This window comes from Prionailurus bengalensis, chromosome C1 (genome assembly GCF_016509475.1).
Source record: "Prionailurus bengalensis isolate Pbe53 chromosome C1, Fcat_Pben_1.1_paternal_pri, whole genome shotgun sequence".
Taxonomy (NCBI): Eukaryota; Metazoa; Chordata; class Mammalia; order Carnivora; family Felidae; genus Prionailurus; species Prionailurus bengalensis.
In genome coordinates, this window is record NC_057345.1 from 34,280,096 (window position 1) to 34,302,668 (window position 22,573).

The 22,573-nt window shown below is 49.2% G+C and overlaps 1 protein-coding gene across 1 annotated transcript in view; it reads left to right on the forward strand.

Annotated features, from left to right (window-relative positions):
- The window catches only part of KDM4A (lysine demethylase 4A), a 46,417-nt gene extending 25,604 nt beyond the window's left edge, over positions 1-20,813 (forward strand). Inside the window, 12 exon segments of the mRNA XM_043574702.1 lie at positions 1,852-1,972; positions 7,354-7,535; positions 9,048-9,096; positions 9,099-9,251; positions 9,734-9,810; positions 10,495-10,550; positions 12,193-12,301; positions 12,619-12,804; positions 16,240-16,410; positions 18,829-18,948; positions 19,232-19,324; positions 19,459-20,813. Of these exon segments, the coding sequence (XP_043430637.1) occupies positions 1,852-1,972; positions 7,354-7,535; positions 9,048-9,096; positions 9,099-9,251; positions 9,734-9,810; positions 10,495-10,550; positions 12,193-12,301; positions 12,619-12,804; positions 16,240-16,410; positions 18,829-18,948; positions 19,232-19,324; positions 19,459-19,599 (1,458 nt within the window). The 3' untranslated portion in view covers positions 19,600-20,813.
- Positions 20,814-22,573: the final 1,760 nt, after the last annotated feature.

A 22,573-nucleotide genomic window follows, 5' to 3' on the forward strand; every position in this document is an offset into this window, starting at 1 on the left:
CAACACAAGGCTTGATTCCCCAAACTGAGATCATGACCTGAGCCAAAACCAAGAGCTGGAAGCTCAACCAACTGAACCACCCAGGCATCCCTGCTTTTTTTTTTTTTTTTTTTTTAATGTTTGTTTATTTTTGAGAGAGCATTTGCTCTTGAGCTTGAGCTTGTGCTCAAGGGAGGGGCAGAGAGAGAGAGAGGGAGAGAGGGAGATAGGATCTGAAGTTTGCTCCTCCCTGACAGAGAGCCTGATGCAGAGCTCAAACTCACCAACCGTGAGATCATGACCTAAGCAAAGATCATGACTTAACCCACTGAGCCACCCAGGCGTCCCCTGCTTTTCTTTTCCAAGATTGCTTTGCCTATTCGAGGTTTTTTTGTGGGTTCATACGAATTTTAGGGTTTTTCTAGTTCTATGAAATATGCTGTTGGTATTTTGATAGGAATTGCATTAAATGTGTAGATTGCTTTGGATAGTCTAGACATTTTAATAATTGTTCTTCCAGTTCATGAGCATTGGAATGTCTTCATTTCTTTAATCATTGGAATGTCTTCAGTTTCTTTCATCACTATTTTCTAGTTTCCAGAGTACAGTTTTTCACCTCCTTGGTTAGGTTCATTCCTACGTATCTTACTATTTTTGGTGCAGTTGTAAATGGGATTGTTTTCTTAATTTCTCTTTCTATTGGTTCATTATTGGTGTATAGAAATGCAACAGATTTCTGTAGATTGATGTATCTGTGACCTTACTGAATTTGTTTATTAGTTCTAGCAGTTTCTTGGTGGAGTCTTTTGGGTTTTCTATATAGAGTGTCATGTCATCTGAAAATAGTGAGAGTTTACTTCTTCCTTACTGATATGGATGCCTTGTATTCCTTTTTCTTGTCTGAGTGCTGTGACTAAGAGTTCCAGTTCTATGTTGAATGAAGTGAAAGTAGACATCCCTATCTTGTTCCTGATCTTAGGGGAAAGGCTCTCAGTTTTTCTCCATTGAGTATGTTTGCTGTGGGTTTTTCATATATGGCCTTTATTGTGTTGAAGTATGTTCCCTATAAACTTACTGTTTTGGGAGTTGTTATCATGAATGTGTGTTGTACTTTGTCAAATTCTTTATCTGAGAGCATGACAAGTTTTAAATACACTGGAAAGAAACTCTCATGGTATTATTACTGATTCAGTCTTGTACATCTTAAACCTAATTGCATTTGCTCTGATATTATGTAAACATAGCATTAATTTTGTCAACTTTTGCTTTTGTAGCTACATTAGGGTTTTAGATGCGCACTCTGTCCTGTCTGCTGAGGAAACTAACTCAAGAATGAATAGTGTCAGTTAGAGCTGAGGGCCTGACAGCACATAAGGAGAAGCTGGCCTATTTTACTTTAATGGGTCAGCTGTTCCTCACCCCTTTGGATGTCCTCTAGCTTTCAAGTCCAATGGCCCGGCTGCCTGGCTCTTTGTAACAGGTGCTGCTGGCCTTCTGGTCCAAGAGGAGGGGCACCTGGTTTCTCTGGGGCTCTCAGAGACATAATCTCATGACAGTGAGCTCAAGGGAGGGGCGTGACTCTCCTGTAGAGTGTGTTTATTTTTGGTACATTTGTTTCAGGCTGCTTCTGAGAACAGGACCTATGCTTACTAGGCACAAATTTTGTCCTAAAATTTTTACATAATCCTAGTTTAAATTAGTGTGGATGGTACTGTCATTTTGGCTTTTCCTAAGACAGGTGTTTTCTGGGTTTGGTTTTATATTTATGTCTCTATGCCTGTCTTTTCCCTTGGCTTTCATTGTAAGACTAACTTCTGCTATGACCCAAAGTGGAGGCAAGACCAATTTGATTTCCTCTTCTGGTTTGCCCAGGTGGCTGATGAATACATGTTTTCCCTGGAGGAGAATAAGAAGTCCAAGGGCCGTCGTCAGCCCTTAAGCAAGCTCCCACGCCATCACCCGCTTGTGTTGCAGGATTGCATCAGTGATGATGGTAAGTGTTTTCTCTCTTAACCAGGAAGGGGAACGTGGCTCACCCCATTAGGACTTGCTCTGACAGGACATCAGGAGGCAGGGCTGAGCGCCAGGGGTGGGCCTGTGGCTTAGTTCTCCCAGATGCTCCACAAAGAGGGCAGGATCTCATTTGTTACTTACTTCATAGTCAGATTTCTTTATATGTCTGTGTGTCTTGGAATATGCCTAATACAGGATGATCACATGCAGGTTCTTCTCTTTCTTTACTAGGAGGTACAGGCTGATTTTTCTGGATAGCATTTCTTTCAATGATACCAAGCCCAATGCTGATAACTAAGCATTGGCATAACTAAGATATGTCCATGCCCCCAAAAGCTCACAAGGTAGTGGGGCAAACTGACAGGTAAACAGATCTAAAGAAAGGAGATGTTAATCTAAGGAGGGGGAGCTGGAGGATAGATTGAGAGGAAGCAGCTCAAAGGGCCAGGACAAGGTGTGGGGCAGGCAGGAGTGAGGTGGGGGGAGGCTAAAGAGGGAGTCCCTTTTTCTAGCGGGACTTCAGGAGCTTTTGACGTGTTTTAAGTGGCCAGATTTACATTAGAAGTGACTGCATATTGAGAGTGGCTTTGAGGGCAATAGATGGGCTTTTGCCGTGGTCTCTGAGAGCTAGGGGAGGGTCTGAAGCAGGATGATGGTGGTTGGGGTTGGGGAGGGATGTAGTGAAGGTGTTGGGAGGATAAAGCCAGCTGGATTTGGGGGTTGGTTGTAGACCTGTGAGCTTGGTAGGGACCGGAGAAGCCTGGGTTCAGTGCCTCCCTGACTTCAGGTTGTGGTTGGGTTTGGAAACCTATGTTCAGTGTCTGTGGAGGATGTAAACTTGGGGCTGAGCAGAGGTGGTGTTTGGTAATGTTATTGGGGTACATGAGGCCACTGGTGGAGAAACATAGAGGAGGGTGAGCAGAGGTGGTATTTGATACCTTTTTAAAAAATTTATTGGGGCGCCTGGGTGGCTCAGTCGGTTAAGCGTCCGACTTCACCTCAGGTCACGATCTCGTGGTCTGAGTTCGAGCCCCGCGTCGGGCTCTGGGCTGACGGCTCAGAGCCTGGAGCCTGCTTCCGATTCTGTGTCTCCCTCTCTCTCTGCCCCTCCCCCGTTCATGCTCTGCCTCTCTCTGTCCCAAAAATAAATAAACGTTAAAAAAAAAAATTTATTAAAGGGGCACCTGGGTGGCTCACTCAGTTGAGTGTCTGACTTCGGCTCAGGTCATGATCTCGGTTTGTGAGTTAGAGCCCTGCATTGGGTTCTCAGCTGTCAGTGAGGATTCTGCTTGGGATCCTCTGTCCCTCTCACTGCCTCTCCCCTGCTCACATACGCTCTCAAAAATTAATAAACATTAAAAAAATTATTAAAAATTTTTATTTAAGTGCAGTTGATATGCTGTTAATGTTACTTCCAGGTATACAACTTAGTGATTCGGCAACTTTGCCTTTCCCTGTGCTCCCCATGAGTGTCGCTGCCATCTGTTCACTATCTTTACCTTGAGCACACGTGGCCATTCTGGAGAGGGCAGAGACTGGGGTGGGAAGACAGGAAGAGGAGCCTGTGAAGGAGACAGGGGGGAGTGGACAGCGGTGTGGAGCAGAACTGGGAACTGTGTGTGTTGCTGGCGCTCAGGGAGTTGTTGCCATCAGCGCAGTGAGATCAGGAACATGAGCATGGGTGAGTCTCTGGCAGGTCCCTTGTCAATCTTCACTGGTGCCCGGGCCCTTCCTGCCCTGTCCTTCCTGACACCAGTGGCTGCGTGGGAAGATCCAGAGTTACACCAGTCTCTCTGCTCCATAAGTGAGCCCCACGTTCCCTTTCTGATCTGATGCCGGTGCCCATCTCTACTGTTTTCCTTGGTAGAAGGATTGTGATACACTGGGTGAGGAAAGTCTCCTGAGATCAAAATCTCTTGAGTTCAAAGTAGGCCAGACCTTGAGTTCAGAGTCTTAGAAGTCCTCTTCCTCTGGCCCACATGGGGCTTGGGTTCTCTAGGTAGCAACAGCCTGGCTTCAGGATTTACCCCTGCAACCCCCCCACCCCCGAAGGCTCTAAATATAGGTTGTACAAAATTGGAAAAGCAAACAAAGTTATAAAGAGGACAATAAAATTACCCTGCAAAGGTGACCACTTGCACGTCTTCATGTGTTAATCTTCTGACTTTTCTAGTCAGTCATTAGAGTATATCCGTGTATATGTTTTTATGATAGTGTAATTGAGATCATAAAATACAGCCGCCCAACTTTTTATGATAAATTTCCATTGTGGAAAGCACTGTGCACGCCTCCTGTCTCCGACAGCTGCCATGTTGCCGTGGGCGCTGTCTCCACAGGCATTGATGAACTTGCTGTACACGCACTTGCTGTCTCATCTGAGAGCGAGCTGGAGCCCTCCACTCACTCGAAGTGCACCGCGAGGTGCTTTGCTCAGGATTCTCCTATACAGATACTTTTACCACACCTAGGAAAATAAGCAGTGTTTTGTAATATTGTCTTATCTTCAGTCCATGTTCATTTTTCCCTGCTTATCCCAAAAGTATGTTTTATAGCTTTTTTTCCCTTAAACCTATAAACCAAACCAGAGTCATCCATTTCAAAGTTTTGTTTCTTTAGTTTCTTTTAGTCAAGCATGCACACCCTGCACCCCCCTCCCCGTGCCCGCCCCCCCCCCCCCCCCACCGCTGCCATCAAATTGTTTTTCAGTTGAGGCATAAAATACTTGGTGAAATGAACACATCTTACCTGTTACGTCTCCATGATGTCTTATGTATGTAAACTGTAAAATTCCTGCGGTTTTCACTTACCATGGTGAACATTTTTCCTCATCATTACAGTGTTCACAAGTGAAGTGATTTTGGGCCACCTATGGTTTTGAAAACAGCAGACATCACTGTGTTAATCTTCTTTTTCTGATTGGGTACCTGTTGCTTTTTCTTCTAGTCTGTGTCGGTCACTCTTGTTCTGGTTAGGATAAGGAAAATAGCCGCTTTGGTTTGGCACCGTTGTTCTTGCTGGACCTGGCTGTGGCTTACAGAGGTTGATTTTAATTGTCTGCAGTGGCCTCCCTACGTTACGGTACGCTTCACTGAGGTCCCACATGAGGCAGCTGCCAGGTCTCATTCGGTTAAACAGGACTATGAAGGCAGAGTAGGTAACTGTTTATGTGCCCTGAGCTGCAGTTGCCAGAAATGAACAAATAAATAAGCACGTCGTGGAGTGTTGCATGGGCTGCTCTGCCTGAGTCTCTAGGGCTTCCTCAAAACAGTTCTGTCTTGGTCAAAGCAAGACCATTTGAGGGGTTGTAGCTGGGGCCTCCTGACGGTCGCACATAGCTAGATGCCAGGCGTGGGGTGCCTAATGTGGTGGAGCTGGTGTGGAGCTGCTCTGTCAGGTGCTCCAAATCCATACATGGACTGCTTTGGGGACTCCGCTGTCAAAGAAGAACATCCCAGATGTAACTTCTTATATTTCCGTCACTTGGGGGAGGATTTGGAGAAAAGCTCTGGATTTGTTTATTTTGATATGTGTTGCTCCTTCTATCAAGGATTGCCTTCATTCACCCATAATCCTCGAGTTAATGTGTTTTGCTACCTCCTTGACCCTGTTTCCATTGGGATCGATTGGGCTGTGCCCTTCCGATTGAGGGGGGACCTGGAAAGTGTGCACCTTTGTTGCCTGCATCTTGTTTTGTGAGTGTAGGTTTTTGTTTCCATTCAGCAGTGTGTCCCTTGCTTCCAGGAAGATGGCAGCCAGAGGGGATTTTCCTTCCTCAGCAGTGCTGAGGCCGGATGAATCCTATGCTTTGCTGTTTGGAGTAATGAATAGATAGAAATTTGTCATCTAGACCAGAGGTCTGCAGAGGCGCTACACCTTCTGTCACATATCCCACTGTCTTTCTCTGAGTCCTATAAAAATGTAAAAACACGGCCACCTGGGTGGCTCAGTGGGTTAAGCGTCCGACTTTGTCTCGGGTCACGATCTCGAGGTTCATGAGTTCAAGTCCTACACTGGGCTCTCTGCTGTCAGCACCTCTGCTTCAAATCCTCTGTTCCCCTGTCTCGGCCCCTCCCCTGCTTGTTCTGTCTCTCTCAAAATAAATAAAGTTAAAAAAAATGTAAAAAAAATTTTTTTGTTTTTACATTTTTAAAAGCTCCCCAAGTGGATTGCATTTGGCCTGCAGGCCGTTGTGTGCCAGGCCTTGGTCTAGACTCAAGGTGTTCCATCCTTTGGCTGGGAAAGAGGGTTTGTCTTGGACACACTCTGCCTTCCTCTGAGACAGAGCCAGGATGGTTGGGGACCCCTGTCCAGAAAGGCAGATATCCCACTGGCCTTTCCAGAGGGAGCTAGAAAGTTCTGACTAAGGCACATGCTGTAAAAATTATTAAGCTTGCTATTTCCTTGTGTGTGTGCGTGTGTGTGTGTGTGTGTGTGTTTCCCCTTGTTTCCCTTCAGTGTAACTAAAGAGAAAACTCTTATTTATTTATTTATTTATTTATTTAAAAATTTTTTTTTTCAACGTTTATTTATTTTTAGGACAGAGAGAGACAGAGCATGAACGGGGGAGGGGCAGAGAGAGAGGGAGACACAGAATCGGAAACAGGCTCCAGGCTCTGAGCCATCAGCCCAGAGCCTGACGCAGGGCTCGAACTCCCGGACCGCGAGATCGTGACCTGGTTCAAGTCGGACGCTTAACTGACTGCGCCACCCAGGCGCCCCAAGAGAAAACTCTTTTTTTTTTTTCAACGTTTATTTATTTTTGGGACAGAGAGAGACAGAGCATGAACGGGGGAGGGGCAGAGAGAGAGGGAGACACAGAATCAGAAACAGGCTCCAGGCTCTGAGCCATCAGCCCTAAGCCTGACGCGGGGCTCGAACTCACGGACTGCGAGATCATGACCTGGCTGAAGTCAGACGCTTAACCGACTGCGCCACCCAGGCGCCCCAAGAGAAAACTCTTAAATAAGGACTCAATATGCTGACATATTGGAGGCAGCAAGTAACATGGTTTCTGGCAAGACTCCGTTGTACTGTGCTGCCCTTGGGCACAAGGGTTGAATGCTGGCAGTTGTTAGGGGAGAGGAGAGTGGGCTGAACTCCTGGGGCAAGAAGAGGGACTTCTTCCGGGCAAGAAGTCTGAATTCCTGCCAGAGAGGGGGCTACGGACGGGACTGTGCAGTTTCATCCAAGTACTGACGGAGTCTATTGGAAATTGCTTCTGCCCTTTGCCTTTATGATCTGTAGGATCTTGGCTTTAGGCCAAACCTGAGACCAAAAGTCTGGGCTGAGCTCATCTGCTTTCTAGGCAGAGCTACAGATGTGTGGCACTGGTACCGACTCATGTTCTGCTTCCTGCTTTAGAGTCCTCTGAACAGCCGACCCCCGAGGAGGAGGCTGAGGAGACAGAGGCCTGGGCTAAGCCCCTGAGCCAACTATGGCAGAACCGACCCCCGAACTTTGAGGCCGAGAAGGAATTCAATGAGACCATGGCCCAGCAGGCCCCTCACTGCGCTGTCTGTATGATCTTTCAGACTTACCATCAGGTAAGTCCACTTCGTCCTTTGTTTACCTAGGACCTGCAGTCCAGAGGGAGGTGGGGTTTAGTTGTGGGTACATAGCTTGTCACTGGTCATCTTGGGAAAGGTGCGTTCTTCTGGTGTTCAGTGCCCCATCTGAGTGCTGGCCAGGCTACTCTGGCCAGGCAGATAATCTAGCAATGGGGCTTTTCACTTGACAATGGTTTGCAGAAGAGCTGGAGTGTGGCTTAGCCTTGACTTGGTGGGTTTCCCTGCACCCTGTGGCGCTCACATTGTTTGCAGAGGAATCTTACTCTTTTGTTATTATTCTAGGCAGTGGTGATTCCTTCCAGGTGGTTTTTCCTCCTGGCCAGTCTGGAGCACTGTGCTTTTCTTTAGGACAGTCTGCCAGATTCTCCAGTGTTGTGTCTTCCTTTCTCATTGCCACCGTGGGTACTGGCAGTACCCAGAAGGAACTAGGGGAGGGACCACGGGAGGAAGTAGAGGGGGAAGCACTGGAGCTGAGCTTGTCCGTGCCCCTCCCCCTCCTGGGGCACTTGATGGTAGTCTTCGGGTTCAGCTCGGGAAGGTCGGGAATGCATCTACAGGGGCACGTGCCGGGTGAGCAGCTGAGGTTCACCTGGGACCTGCACAGGGCGGCATGTGGATAACCAGTCCTCTGTTGGTTAAGGTGGCATGGCTACACTGAGCTGGCACAGCCACAGATTCACACCTGCCAAAGAATGGAACCTCAGGCCAACGTACTTTGGATTAGCAGCTCAGTACTTCTTTCCACTGACGAAAAAGCAAAACTGAAGTGTGTGTACCCTTGGCCTGCGAGACAAGTGAACGGACTGGGTGCACTGTCAGCAGGTCCACTGAGAGGGCCCCAGGGTTTCAGGAGGGGCACATGCTTAGGGGTGACATGTTTTGGGCCCTGTCCTTGAAATGGTGGTGATGGTGCCATCCATAGAGCCAGCAAATATTTGCAGTCAGGGTGTTTGCCAAGGGAAGTATGTGGATGTTCTTTCTGGAGGGACCCGAGCCAGGAATCACAGGTGGGGCTCCAGCCGTGTGGCCGTGCTGCTGCTCAGGCCACGTGCTGCCATGGGGCCCAGGAGGGATTCCGTGCTGGTCCATTAGGAGCACCTGCTCTGGGTCCTCTCCCTGGGTACGGGCCACCGTGCAGTGCAGCGCATAAGGCAGCCCCCAAGAGCAGCCTCGCTAACGTCTCAGTGCATTTTATTACCACTTGGTTTGGGAAGATTGAAATCCCAGTTGCCTCTTACCTTGCTCCCTTTCCTTAGTTGTCCCCAGGGTCCTTTGTTTGATGCCTCTGTGAGAAATTGAATTGGAGTCATTAGAGGTAACTTCAATTAGCAGCTCTGGGGTAATGGCTGTGCACCCGAGAGCCTTAGCCACAGCCACAGAGTCATACCAGGAAGAGAGGCGGCTTTCTGCTGACAGAGCAGGTGGAAGCGGAGACACAGGCGCATGTTCACGGGATTCTGGGAATTCTGCACTGCTGTCTCTCCTTAGGTGGAGTTTGGAGGCCTTAGTCAGAGCTGTGGAAACGCTCCAGATTTAGCCCCCAGAAGCAGAGGACCAAGCCATTGATTCCTGAAATGTGTTTCACCTCGACTGGCTGCAGCACAGACATCAACCTTTCTACCCCTTACCTTGAGGAGGACGGCACCAGCCTTCTAGTTTCCTGCAAGAAGTGCAGTGTCCGGGTCCACGCCAGTGAGTGCCTCAGCTTTTGTCTGCGTCTTGACCCAGAGGGCCTGAGCCTTCTCACTGCAAGTCTCGCCCCGTGTTGGCCTCCCTCCAGCCTCCCAGTGGCGCCCCCAGGTCCCGAGTGCAAAGATTGCTCTTGTGTTCTTGGGGAGTTTGCTGCTGATGGAGTTGGGAGTTTCACTGATTTTGGGTGCGTCCTTGTATGGTCAACCTTGTGCTGTTCTCTGGGCCGTAGATGCCAGGAGGGGATTAGTAGTCCCTGCTGCTCCCTAGGTGTTTGTACCAGTGGACCTACAGGCTCTGACTTTTCGAGACCTTGGGCCATAGTGTATGGGTGAATCCTGGGGGACCCTGACTCTAGAACTCAGGGGTTTTCCCGTAAGACTTGGTCGCAGCCTTCAGACTCATGGTATGTGAAAAAGAGTCACAGGTCTGCATTCTGACTCTGGCCTCTGGGTTTAATCTGCTCATCTTGGTGTCCTTGTTAGGTTGCTATGGAGTACCCCCTGCAAAGGCTTCTGAAGACTGGATGTGTTCTCGGTGTTCCGCCAATGCCCTGGAGGAGGTGAGTGTGTCCACAGTGTTGCTGTCTTCCCCCTGAGACTCGGGATTCGCTCAGGGCCAGGCTTTTTCATGTGGACTTTCTGTCCCCAGCAGTCTGTACAGAGCCTGGTACACAGTGATGTTAAAGAGTGCATACTGTCAGAATAAATCTCCCCAGACGGTGTGGTTGCTGCCCAGCTGTGGCAGGGCATGAATGGGGTCTGGAAGCTGTGTTTGCTACATTGTGTCCAGACTAAGCAGAGGTCCTCCTGTGGACAAGCTATAACCCCCTTTAAAGAATGCATTGGGTTTGGCCATCAGAATGGGGTTCAGGTGGTTCATTTTGTAGCTTTGGCTTCATCACTCCCTGCCCCGGAACCTAGCAGTACCCCACATACAAGGCAGAGTCCTGTAATGCTTCCAGTTTGAGCAGAGTATCATTGGTTACAGTTGATAACAGTAACGGCAAAGAGGATTATGTTAAGTCAAGTGGAATACTTGGTGTACTTTAGCCCCGGGTGGTCTCCCTGTCTTCCTGTAGGGGAGTCCTGCTTACATGGGCTGCGTAGGCGAGGCCCCACCTGCCGATAAGCCACTTTCTTATGTGGAGGCTCCAGTTATCCAAAGGAGGCCAAGGAGAGAGCAGATTGGATGTTAATGACTTGGTGGTAACCACCCTTCCTTCCTCCCCCTCCCTTCTTGGCAGGACTGCTGTTTGTGCTCATTACGAGGGGGAGCCCTCCAGAGAGCCAATGATGACAGGTGAGTTTCTGAGCAGTGTTCTGGAGCAGCGTGCAGAGGCACCGAGACAGCAGTGGCTGTTCATCAGAGTGGCTGATGAGGGTTTGGGAAGCACGTTGTTGGAAGTGCAATAGCATCTCCAAGACTAATTTTAAAAATGAGATGCCAAGGGGAGCCAAGCAGCCCTACACCTTTCCAACTCCACCTTCCCGTCCGAGGTAGGGGTATCAGTGATGTCTTCCTTGCAGGGGAGCTAAGACAGACTCACAAGGGTGTGGAGATCCTGTACAGGTGATGCAGAGGCTCAGGGCCTGTTGCAAGGACTGTTACCTTGTTGTAGCCGGGCTGGTGCAGAGGTGGCCGTGGCCGTGGGCTCGTGAGCATGCACCCTCTGGCTCAGACCTGGCGTCTGAGCGAGCGTATGTGTCCTTGGGGAGGAGAGTGGGACTTGGAGAGCTCAGCCTCACCCACCTGCTGTGGAGTCAAGTCTACAGAAGTATGGGCAGAGCAGCCGTCAAGTTGCTTTTCGTACCTGGTCTTTGCTTACTTGTTCTGAGGTAGAAATGTGAGGTGAATGAGGTTTTTGCCCTGGAAAACCTGGCTGTCTAGGAGATAACACAGCAGGCAGCCAGTGGTGAATATCCTGCCTCCGGCTAAGGTCCTGTGGGGATCGGAGCCTCCTGCAGCACGAGAACCCCCTTCAGGCTGTTCCACATAGACAGCTCTTCTGATTGCTGCTTCCAACCTTTAAAGGTATCTGCTGCCACGACTTGAGGTGATCGTGTCCCTCACAGTTGGGAGAGAGCGCTGTTAAAAGTTCTTCCTTACTTGCAGTGGAAAGGGCTCTGCTTGAGCCTCCCACCGTAACTGCACAATCCCAGTTCTGCCCTGTGGGGCCACGCCAGACAGATCTGTTCCCACTTGCATAGGGGCCCCGCCAGCACCGCAGACGGCTTCCGTGTGGGCCCCGCGCTGTCTGTCGTAGGTTTTCACCTGGCCTCACATTAAGAACTTTCAGCATCTTAATTGTTCTCTTCGTGGTGCGTGTCAGTTTCTCAAAATGCCCGGAACTTTAATTCTCTGAGGATATCCATTGAGTGAGTAGACCTGTCAGAGCAAGTGGGGCTTGGACCAGACCTTAACAAATGAGTGTGCAGTGGATGAAGGGAGCAGAGGCAGAGGTCATCTCAGCCCAAGGGAAAGGTTGGGAGGAGGCCTAGAAGGTAGAGCTGTGGCTACGGGCAGACGGGGCACAGATGGAGACATCTGAGGAGGCACCCAGCTCCTGTGGTAAAAGAGGTCTGTATAGGACTCTCTGATTTGTTTCTTCTCCCTGAAACCTGCCCCACTCCATTGGTTCTGGTTCCGCTTATTTTGCAACAGATTGTGAATGAGTTAGCGGTGTACGAAGTGCAACCCTGTGCTAACCCAGGGCGGTGTGGTGGGGGCCCAATTTCATACTTGGTGTGGAGACACCTCTGTTTCCTTCCTTGCTGGGTCCTGGGACCTTGCAGGTAGGTGGAAGTAAGTGGCCGTGTTGGACTGGGGAGGAAGGAGGAAGCACTGTCAGCAGGCCCACCCACTCTTGAATCGTTACATTTGGTGAGGAGGCCACAGGACCTTGGAGCCAGAGGTGACTGAGGTACACTTTGCCTTTTGGCAGGTGGGTCCACGTCTCGTGTGCTGTGGCTATTTTGGAAGCAAGGTTTGTCAACATTGCCGAAAGAAGTCCGGTGGACGTGAGCAAAATACCCCTGCCCCGCTTCAAACTGGTAAGGAAGAGGAGATGGGCTTGGAGACACTGCATCTTTGTCCTATTCTAAGTCTCTGAGTGGAGGAGAACATAACGTGCCCCATGTGGCCCAGTGGTCATCTGTTACCCTTGGGTTAGTTCAGGGCTTGTGAGCCACTGAATGTTAAAAGAGGACACGTGTCCTCAGATAAGAGGTTAAAAGAGGTGTGTGTACCCTCTTGTTTGGGGAAGAATGTTGGCTTTTGCCCGTTGGACTCTGCGTTTAGGCAGGGGAGCAGTGGAGGACACCACACCGTTAGTTCCTGGAATCACTGGCTTGCTTCCCCTGTGTCCTAGAAATGTGTCTTCTGTAAGAAGCGGAGGAAAAGAGCCGCCGGCTGCTGTGTGCAGTGCTCCCATGGCCGCTGTCCAACTGCCTTCCACGTGAGCTGCGCCCAGGCTGCCGGAGTGATGATGCAGCCGGACGACTGGCCTTTCGTCGTCTTCATTACCTGCTTTCGGCACAAGATTCCGAATTTGGAGGTGAGGGAAGGTGCCGTTCTAGAATCCTCTTGACTGTTTCTGGGATCATTTTCTCTGCCTATGTCAGCACGTATTTTCTCCAGCTTTACCCTTTATGGAGAGTGCTAATAGGTAGGGATTCAGAGGTGGCCCCCGTCCATCTCTGCTGCCTGCCTTGTGCTTCCTAATCCACCGGCACCAAACTGCTTGTGGTTGATTCCTTGTGATTATGTTTACCTGTTTGCCTCTCCTTGAGGGGTCCTGTTATTAATATGAGTGTCCCTGTCACCTACCACCGTGTCTGGGGCAGAGCAGAAGCTATGCAGATATTGCGAACGGACGGAGAGAGCTCGGAACAGTTAACCATTAACTACCGTACAGTAGGGATTTTTGTGCTTCTCTAAATAGTGGAGCTTGGAGAACATTACATGTCAAGTTACAAAAGGGTTTGGGTGGAAGGTGGCATTTGGTGTGGGCACCTGGGTGGCTCAGTTGGTTAGGTATCCGACTTCAGCTCAGGTCATGATGTCATGGTTTTTGTGAGTTCGGGTCCCACGTCGGGCTCTGTGCTGACAGCTCAGAGCCTGGAGCCTGCTTTGGATTCTGTGTTTCCCTCTCTCTGTCCCTTCCCCGCTTGCATTCTGTCTGTCTGTCTGTCTGTCTGTCTGTCAAAAATAAATAAATATTGAAGTGGGACTTAAACAGTAAGTAGGAATTATGAGAGGGAGGGTGTTCAAGCCTTCAGAAGTAGAACGAGGGGCACCTGGGTGGCTCAGTTGGCTCAGTTGCTTAAGTGTCCAACTCTTGATTTCAGCCCAAGTCATGATCTCCTAGTTCATGAGATCGAGCCCTGCATTGGGCTCCCAAGCTGACAGCACAGAGCCTGCTTGGGATTCTCTTTCCCTGTCTCTCTGCCCTTCCCCCATTCGCACACACAAACTCTTTCTCTCAAGCTAAATTAAAAAAAAAAGCTGAACAAACAAGTCTCAGGAGAATGAACATGGAAGATGTTCTGGGAATATGGCAGGGGTGATACTCAAAAGACAAACGGCAGCCGACACTGAAGGCCCTGGACTGCCCTACTTAGGAGTTTGATCCCTCTTCCACTAAATGAGGAGAACTTCTCAAAAATTTGGATTTTGAACCATATTTTGAAACACTTAATTCTGGTGGTGGATTCAGGGGCTCAAAGAATAAGAATTTGAGGCAGGGAGACTGGTTGGGCTGGGAGCGAAGTGAGGTCTGGAGTGGGAACACGTAGCCAGAGCTCTGGGGTCACATCTTACTTGGGATCCTACGATGGGTGGGATCGACAGGGTCTGTTGACCATCCTGGAGAGATTAGTGGGGAAGGGGTGAAGGAATGTGAAGTTAAGATGGCTCAGGTGGCTCTCCTGGAAGATGGAGAGGATGAAAATGTGATGCTATTAACTGTGACCAGAACTGATTCAGAGCAGGGCAGGTTTCCAGGGGAAAGGGGGAGAGGTGAAAAAGAGGATGACCTTGAGGTCATTGTTGGAGCATTCTGATGGAGCTACCAGGAAACAGCTGCTGTAACGATGAGGGTGAAGATTTGGATCTTTTCAGCATTTAATAGGGTAGTTCACTCCAGTTGCCATTAGAAACTGGACTCTGGAGATTCCTAATGTAAGGAGCAGATGGCAGAGGACGAGCCAGTGAAAGCAGCTGAGAAAGGGCAGACAGAAGCCAGTGGAGGGGATCAGGAAGCTGTGTGCTCTGGGGCAGGCAGGTCTGGTATAATGCTTGTTGGTGCCCCATACTGAGGAGTTGTCGGGGGGTCTTCTGGTCAGAAACCAGACTGTAGTTGGGGAAGTTAGAGGCTACTAGAAGAGACCGTGATGAAGATTTGTCAGCAGTGCAGGCAATATGGTAGTGAAGGGCACAGTGGAGTACCAGTCTGGAGGAGCAAACGTGTCACTACCATCTGGGGTCATGGAAAAGGCCTTGTTGGCCGACTGGTTTCTCCTTTTCCATAGAGATGTTACACTGGGCATGAGAGGTGGTCAGGTGGGTTAGGAGCTCAGGAAGGGGGAAGATAGTCATTGTGAGGAAGAAACTCTGGAGGGGTGGTGGGTGAGGTAGTGCTGAGCCCAGAGGGCTCAGGGAAGCAGGAGTTTTGTTATGGAGCCAGGATGGTGATTTGGGGACTGTCATTAACATTGCACATCCTTAAATTGGCACCCATGGACTGCTGATGCTTTGAGAAAATGGGGTACTATGTAGTATTATTTTCACTAATCATTCTGTAGTTTTTAATTTTTTAAAGTTTATTTTGAGAGAGAGTGAGTGAGCAGGGGAGGGCCAGAGAGAGAGAGAGAAAGAGAGAGAGAGAAGGAGACAATCCCAAGCAGGCTCCACACTGTCAGCACAGAGCCTGACATGGGGCTTGAACTCATGAACTGTGAGATCATGACCTGAGCCGAAACCAAGAGTTAGATGCTTAACCAACTGAGCCCCCCATGTGTCCTCGCTAATCATTCTTTAAATATCTATTGAGCATCTCTTACATGTCATTCCCAACTTTAGGTGCTGGAAATATAAGTGAACAAGACAAAACAGTGCCTGTCCTCTTGCTGCATGTAGTTGAAAGACATACAGAAATGCATAAGGAGAGTATCTCAGATGGGAGAAGGGTGGTGGATAAAAATGTAGCAGGATAAGGGGAATGGAAGAGGTATAATAAGGAACAGCGTCAGTAGGTTGACATTTGGTTGTGAGGGGCCAGTGTGCAGAGGGCTGGGGAATAGCATTTCAGGTAGAGGGAACAGCAGGGCAGTGGCTCTGAGGAGGGAACGTGTTTGGCACACGTGCTCCGGGAACAGCAAGGAGGCCAGCATGGCTGGAGCGCAGTGCTTGGGGAACTTGGCGGGGAGTGGTTGGATACAATGTTACCAGATGCTCTGTGATGCCATTTCCATCAAGGGCAAATTCAGAATGACGGGGTGATGTGAGGGTTGGCTTGGCCCTTGTAATGGGAGCCCCTTGTCACATGCATCTGCGGATGTCCAGGGAACTAGTGCTAAGATCTGCGTAGAGCATTGTCTGGGGCCCTGGGCTCAGATCTCCTGTTGAGTGTCTCCCTGGATGCCTTTCTAAGCTGTGTGCATTAGTAGATGCTATTTGGTCAGTTCCCGGCAACAGTAGGGAAGTTAACACAGGAGTATTTTTTGGGAGACAGTATGGTGTAAGGACCAGTTGTGGAATGGGAACTAGGGAGGTGCTACATTTATGGAGGAAAATAGGACACTCGTTTCTGGTAGTGTCCCTGCTGAGGTGTGGATATATGGAAAAGACCTGGTTCAGCTCCCATCCCCTTCTTTTTATTTTTCCAGTCCCATTCTTTCTCCCTGGTAAAGGGCAACCAGTTGATCTTGGTCCCCATTTTCCAGTCCTGGCAACTCCATGTGGGAGTAACCCAAGCCTCTGTTTCTTCCAGCGTGCCAAGGGGGCCTTGCAGAGCATCACCGCAGGCCAGAAGGTCATTAGCAAGCACAAGAACGGGCGCTTCTATCAGTGTGAGGTGGTCAGGCTCACCACCGAGACCTTCTATGAAGTCAACTTTGACGATGGCTCCTTCAGTGACAATCTCTATCCTGAGGACATAGTGGTAATGTCTGCAAGGAGCTTCCTGGGCAGGTGGGATGGGGGTGTTTGTAGGTCTGGCTGTGGGCCAGCCCGCCATTTCTAGCCAGGTCTTCAGGCCCATTAGTTCCCTGAACAGAAAGAACCATTTGTGCTGGTCTTTCCTTGCAAAGAAAATTGTGTGCTGCTAGGCTGCCCTGCTTCCTCTCTAGAAGCTTCTTGGAATCTGTGTTTTCTGCAACACCGTGAAACATGCTTATATTTCAGTCTAAACTACACTTGAAGGTGTTCTTATGCAGTGGAAGAGCCCGGCATTGGAAACCAACCAGTGTGCCAATACTAGCTCCATTGCCTAGTAGCTGTGTGATATTGGAAGAATCAATCCAACTCTCTTTCCCATCATGCCCCCTTAGTAGATGTGTGGTCCTTTACAGTTGAAGGGGCTAAGCAGAAACTGCTTGGAGACCTCCCTGGCCTGCTTATGTTATTGACACCTGACACACTGGAGGCTCTGCCTGGACCCACTTCTAGGTTTCCTGGCTCAGTATTCAGGACTTAGTTCGAATTTCCCTTACCCACACAGCCTTTTCACTTGTGAGATTAAGCACCACGGCAGTGGGATGAAGCCACTTCTTCCTTTGACAAACCAGGTATTTCCCACTTTTATACTTCATTAGCAGCTTAGTTGCTAGAAGCACATTCATTACTTACAAGGTAGACTTAAGTCATAGTAAAGATCATATTAACAGTATTTGTGGCAGTGGAATAGCTATAATTTACTAGGCTTTTCTAGTACACAAGGCCCTGTGCTAAGTGCTTCAGGTCAGGTGTGTCTGTCACTTCTCATACCAGTTCTGAGAAGCAAGTGGTGTTATCTCTGACTTACAGATCAATGACCTCAGCACTCTTAAGTTACTGAGGACCCCAGAGAGCTTTTTTGTGGGTTATGTCTATCAATGTTTACTCTGTTTGAAATTAAGATAGAGATTAATTGATTTGAAATAGGGTTTTTAAAAATGAAAAACAACTATTTTAAAACAAAATCTTGGTGGGAAGAATGCCATTTTCCTGCAAATCTCTATGTCATGTGTTCATTCAGTCCGTTGTGATATATTGTTTTGGTTAAAGTCTATGAAGAAAATTCAACCTCACACAGTTGTGTGCTAATTGGAAAGGGGAGGAGTCTTTTAATAGCCTTTCATACCATTGTGATTATTTAATACTACACCAAAACTCAACGAGTAGTAGTTTCTTAAAAGTTAGTTGCAGGGTGGAATCTGAAAGCAGGTCAGTGAGCTTTGTACACTCTGTTACATTAAAATCCACTGGTCTGTCTTGCACTGAGACTAGATCTAAACCTCTGCCAAATTTTGCAACCTCATACATTGGTTATTTAGAAAATACTCGTACGTTGGGCTACGCAGATCTTCCAAATGTTAAATTTTATTATACAGTATCAAAAAACACATTTATTAGTGTCACCATTCTTAGAAATTATCTTTAAATTTGGCAAAGCTTCAAGCCGATTTTGGTGATTACTACATTTCTGAAGTTCTAATTTTTCCAAAAGCTTAAGTTTTATCCTCGGCAGTACTGTCTGATATTTTCCATAAAGTGACAGGCTTGTTCATTCATTTCCAAGATGTCTGCCAGTACCCATGTCTGAGTAACTATAGTTTGTTTATGTCAGGCATTTTTTCAAATAAAGCTGGTGCTCCATGAACAAAGCAGCTACACAACAATTTAAGTTACACAGTGCTTTTCCTCAAGATAACCATCCTACCTCAGCATGCAGCAAAGCGCCCTTTTGAGTACTCACACGTGTTCTCAAGGACTGGGGTTTGACAGAATTAATACATTTTTCTGCTTTGTTGAGAGATATTGTCATGTGAGACTGGGCATTTTTCTTTTTTCTTTTTACCCTAAATTATGAGCACACAGTGATACAGGATGTAGTAACAACTAATAATGCTTGGAACCCCTGCCCTGTGTTAAGATAAGAGCAGTTTTGCCTGTAACAGATTTTATACCATCACTGCCAAGGTCAGCACAGTGAGTGAGGCTAATGTTTTCATAGTACTCTGGAATTCTTGTTCTAGTATTTCTTCGGGGTAGAGCTCTGTCCCCTGTTCTTTGGAGGGACAGTTGAAGGAACACAAGGAGGATTCTTGATCTTGGCACTGTGGTTATGAAGTTCACTCGAAGTTTATTCTGGCTCTTCTTTTCTGTCCCCTGAAAGCAGCAAGGGCAGAGATCTGGGGCCAGCTTATGACTTAGCAGGCAGGTAGGTCTTTAACCATTGTGTCTTCTAGCTCGGAGAGAGCCTGCCTTGCTTGGGTGTCTGGGCAGGAATCTGCCCTGGTTCATTCTTCCCTGAGCAGGTGGTGGTCACCCTGTGCTCAGGGGGCCTTCCTCTCATCCTTCTCCCTTACTGTTCCCTCAGAGCCAGGACTGCCTCCAGTTGGGTCCTCCTGCTGAGGGAGAAGTGGTCCAAGTCAGATGGACAGATGGCCAAGTCTACGGAGCCAAATTTGTGGCATCCCATCCTATCCAGATGTACCAGGTAGCCAAACGTTTTTGTTGGGCTCTGGGGGAGTTCTTGATTAATTCAGTGCTTCCTCTTAGAGGCAAGCCTTTGCTCTTGGAAGAGCTCAGGGGTCAGTAACAACCTTTTCAGAGCTAGGGGCTGCCCTGTGTTCAGTCTGCCGGGGGTGGCTTCGAATTTGGCAGTCCTTAACTTCAGTGTTCTGGATCCTTCCTGTGACAGCAGAAAGTTGCCATTGTGCTTTGGGGACCAGGGAGAGAGTCAGGGATGTCTTAGCCAAAGGCCTCTGTTTGCTTGGTAGGTGGAGTTCGAGGACGGCTCACAGCTTGTGGTTAAGAGAGATGACGTGTACACGCTGGATGAAGAGCTTCCCAAGAGAGTCAAGTCTAGACTGGTGAGTGTGTTTTCTGTGTGCCCTTGTTCCAGGTCTGGGAGGGAGGGAATGAGGCAAGGGTGTGTCATTTTGTTTTTCCCTTCCGGGTGTGGTTGGCCACAAAGTGCTCATCTGGCTTGCTTATTCTTCTATAGTCAGTAGCCTCAGACATGCGCTTCAATGAGATTTTCACGGAGAAAGAGGTTAAACAGGAAAAGAAACGGCAACGAGTGATCAACTCAAGATACCGGGAAGATTACATCGAGCCTGCACTATACCGAGCCATCATGGAGTAGGTGCTTCCAGGGGCCGAGAGGTGCCCAGCCATCAAGGCGAGAGCACTCTGGGGTTCCACAGCACAGCAGACACTTGGAACTCTGAAGTCTCTGAAAGTGAAGTTGTAAAATGAAAAGGAATGGAATAACCGACCCCATCGTCTTCTCACGCCCCTACCCGCCACACCCCCCCCCCCTTCGCATTCCGCTGTAGTGAAAGGACAAGCCTTTCTTGGACATGTGGCAGCAGCCGCCTATCACCCAGCTGAAGGGCTGAGCACTGAAATGCTGTGGCTGCACTGGCCCCAGTCTCCAGTGGGGTTGACTGTGCTGGCCGGGCTGGTTGCCCTGTTCCTGGCCTAGGACTTAGCTTCCTAACAATCACCTGCACCGACTAGGCAGAGGTGCTGGTGCTTACTCCCTCTCCCCTTTTGTATTTATGTGTGCGCGCGTATATGTGTGTGTGTGTGTATGCGCGTGCGCACGCGTGTGTGTACGTGTGCGCACATGTATGTTTGGTTTGGACCAGCTTCTGCCAGCCCCTGGCCTTTACTTTCTTCCTTGCCTGTCCAGGGCAAACAAAATGTGAAATTCTGCCCTCAGCTGAGTGGAGTAAAGGCTCCTGGGGGTTGGCTGGAGATGAGTGTGGCATCTATCTGTCCCTGGAACAACCTCAAGGAAGTGCTGGCAAAGCTGCAGTATTGAGATGTTAAGGAGTTAATGCCACCTCTTTGTCCTGTCTTGAAGGAGCAGATAGGGGCAGTGTGGGTTTGTGCCCATATCATTCTAGGCACAGAGCCCCTGTGGCACAGTATTAGAGGGTGTGGGTGGGGAACACCCTGAAGGGGGGATCTTAATGATGGAAGCAGGCAGAGCCTGGTGGGTGATTTTGTCAACAGAAAATTTGCAATCATGCAGGGGCTGGGAGGGTTAAGATGAACTGGGGCCACTGGAGACCAGGGGCAGGTTTAGGTATGCCCCTGGTCTGGGGGTGGGAGGGAGCTGATTTGGGGGTGGGGGAGGGACTGGAGGGCAACACTGAAGGGGTTAAACAGGTTTTGCTCCTCATGAATTTGTTTGCCTGGGATTGGAGGGCTTCACACCTATACCCTGTGTATACAAGAATCAGATTTATAATACTTCCCTGTTTTTTGTTACGTATGAACGCTATAAACCAAATTATTTTGAAAACTGGTGCATCACCTTGTCCTTAGCAATAAAATGTGTTGAGCAGAGGATTGGCTGTGTCTGCCCCAAGGAGCCTGAGTGGCCCAGGGTCAGGCTGGGGGTGTATTTAGTTAATAGGCTCTGAAGAAGGGCTGGACACTTTAAGAAAACTTGGGCGGGATCTAGGAAGCTGTCCTAAAGCGATGGGCTCCGGTCCTGTGGCTCTGAGTTAGGACAAGCAAGGTGGGACATGGGGGGCTCTATGAGCACTTTGTTTTGCTTCCTTTGCCTTAGGTATGGGAAAGAGATGGGCATAGAGGACCAGACCACTTCCACAAACTGGGTTTGAGCTCTCACTCCTGCAGCGCTTGATTATTATATTCATGGAGCTAGTCTAAGTTCATGCAAGCATCTGTGTTCTGTACAAATTGTGGAGCCAGCTTGAAAGGAAGGAGTGTATTTTAGGTGCTTTAAGAGCAAGAGATTCGGCTCCTAGTGGGATCCAGAGGGGTCTTGAAGCTGCTCTGAGCTGTCTGTAGTTGCTGAGAAGCTTCCCTGGAGAAAGATCGGTCCCTTTGCCTGGTGGGTTTCTGGGGTCCAGGTGGATGAGGATAGAGCAGCGGCAGGGCAGGGAGGTGCCAGTGACTAGGTGCAGGGTGTGGGCACAGTAGAGCTGCTCCAGCTGGCCCTTGGATGGCCTGGCCCTTTCCAGGTGCCGGAGAGGCTTGGGTCAGCTCAGTAGCTCTCAATGCTTCTTTGTGTCCTGGGGCTTAGGAGGTGGATGCTACCTCGTGTCTGATTGTGGGGGAAGGCAGGAACAGGAGGTTTCAAAGACACTTTTCTATGCCAACTCCTTCCTGGGCCCAAGAAAAGGAAGTTGACTTTTTTTGTCCAGCATCCAAGAATTCATTTGAGAGACCAGGTGGAGCCAGGCCTTAATGAGTTGTTTGATCCCTCAGAGCACACATCTTTGAAGGGAAGGAACACTTCCCTAGACTTGGCAGGGTCCCAGGCCTTGCTACCTCTCACTGACCCCACCATCCCCATCCCTGCTGAATGACCTGCAGGGCTGAGGTGCCTGGTCTAACCCCAGAAGAATTCTTAGCAGCTGTTTTTCTAGAAATTTTGCACTTTGAATTTTAGTTTAATAACTCTGGGGAAACCCGAAGTTTAAAGAGTTGCTCAAGTCCCACAGAGCAGGCTGTTGTATTTTTCAGATTTTAAGTGCTCTCTACACCCCATGGGGGTTAGGGGGGCTCGAACTCATGACCCCGAGATCAAGAGCTGCATGCTCTTATGACTGAGCCAGCCAGGGACTCCAGGCTCCTTGGTTTTCTTCCTCACTGCCTGCCAGTGCAGTCAGGCCCAGGACTTAGAGGGCACACTCCAGGGAAGCGTTTTAGGCAGGTTCTAACCAGAACCCTTTTTGTCAGGGCAAACTGCTCTCTTTTCCTAAGGTAGGATCCCTGGGTTGGCAGCCAAGGATCGCAGCCCGACAGTATCTTCTCCCTTGCGTCAATCCCACTGGAGGGCCTACGTTTCAAATTGTGCCCCAGATGGATGCCGGTGCTCTGCTGCGGGAAGGAGGGGTAGGGGGTGGAAGAGAGCTGGGACCTCGGGAGCTGCAAAGGGTAGACGGGGCGAGTGGTCCGGTGCCCGAACTAAAACTCTTACTGCCAGACTCTGAAATGGGCAATAGCGAATAGCAGCCAGCGAATCCTGCCCCCACCCCACCCACCCTTTACCCCCCAGGATCCGTAGAGGTCTCCAAGCCTTGGGCCTCCGAGAGCCCAGTGGAGGCGCTCAGCTGGTCTCCGGGAGGCAGCTG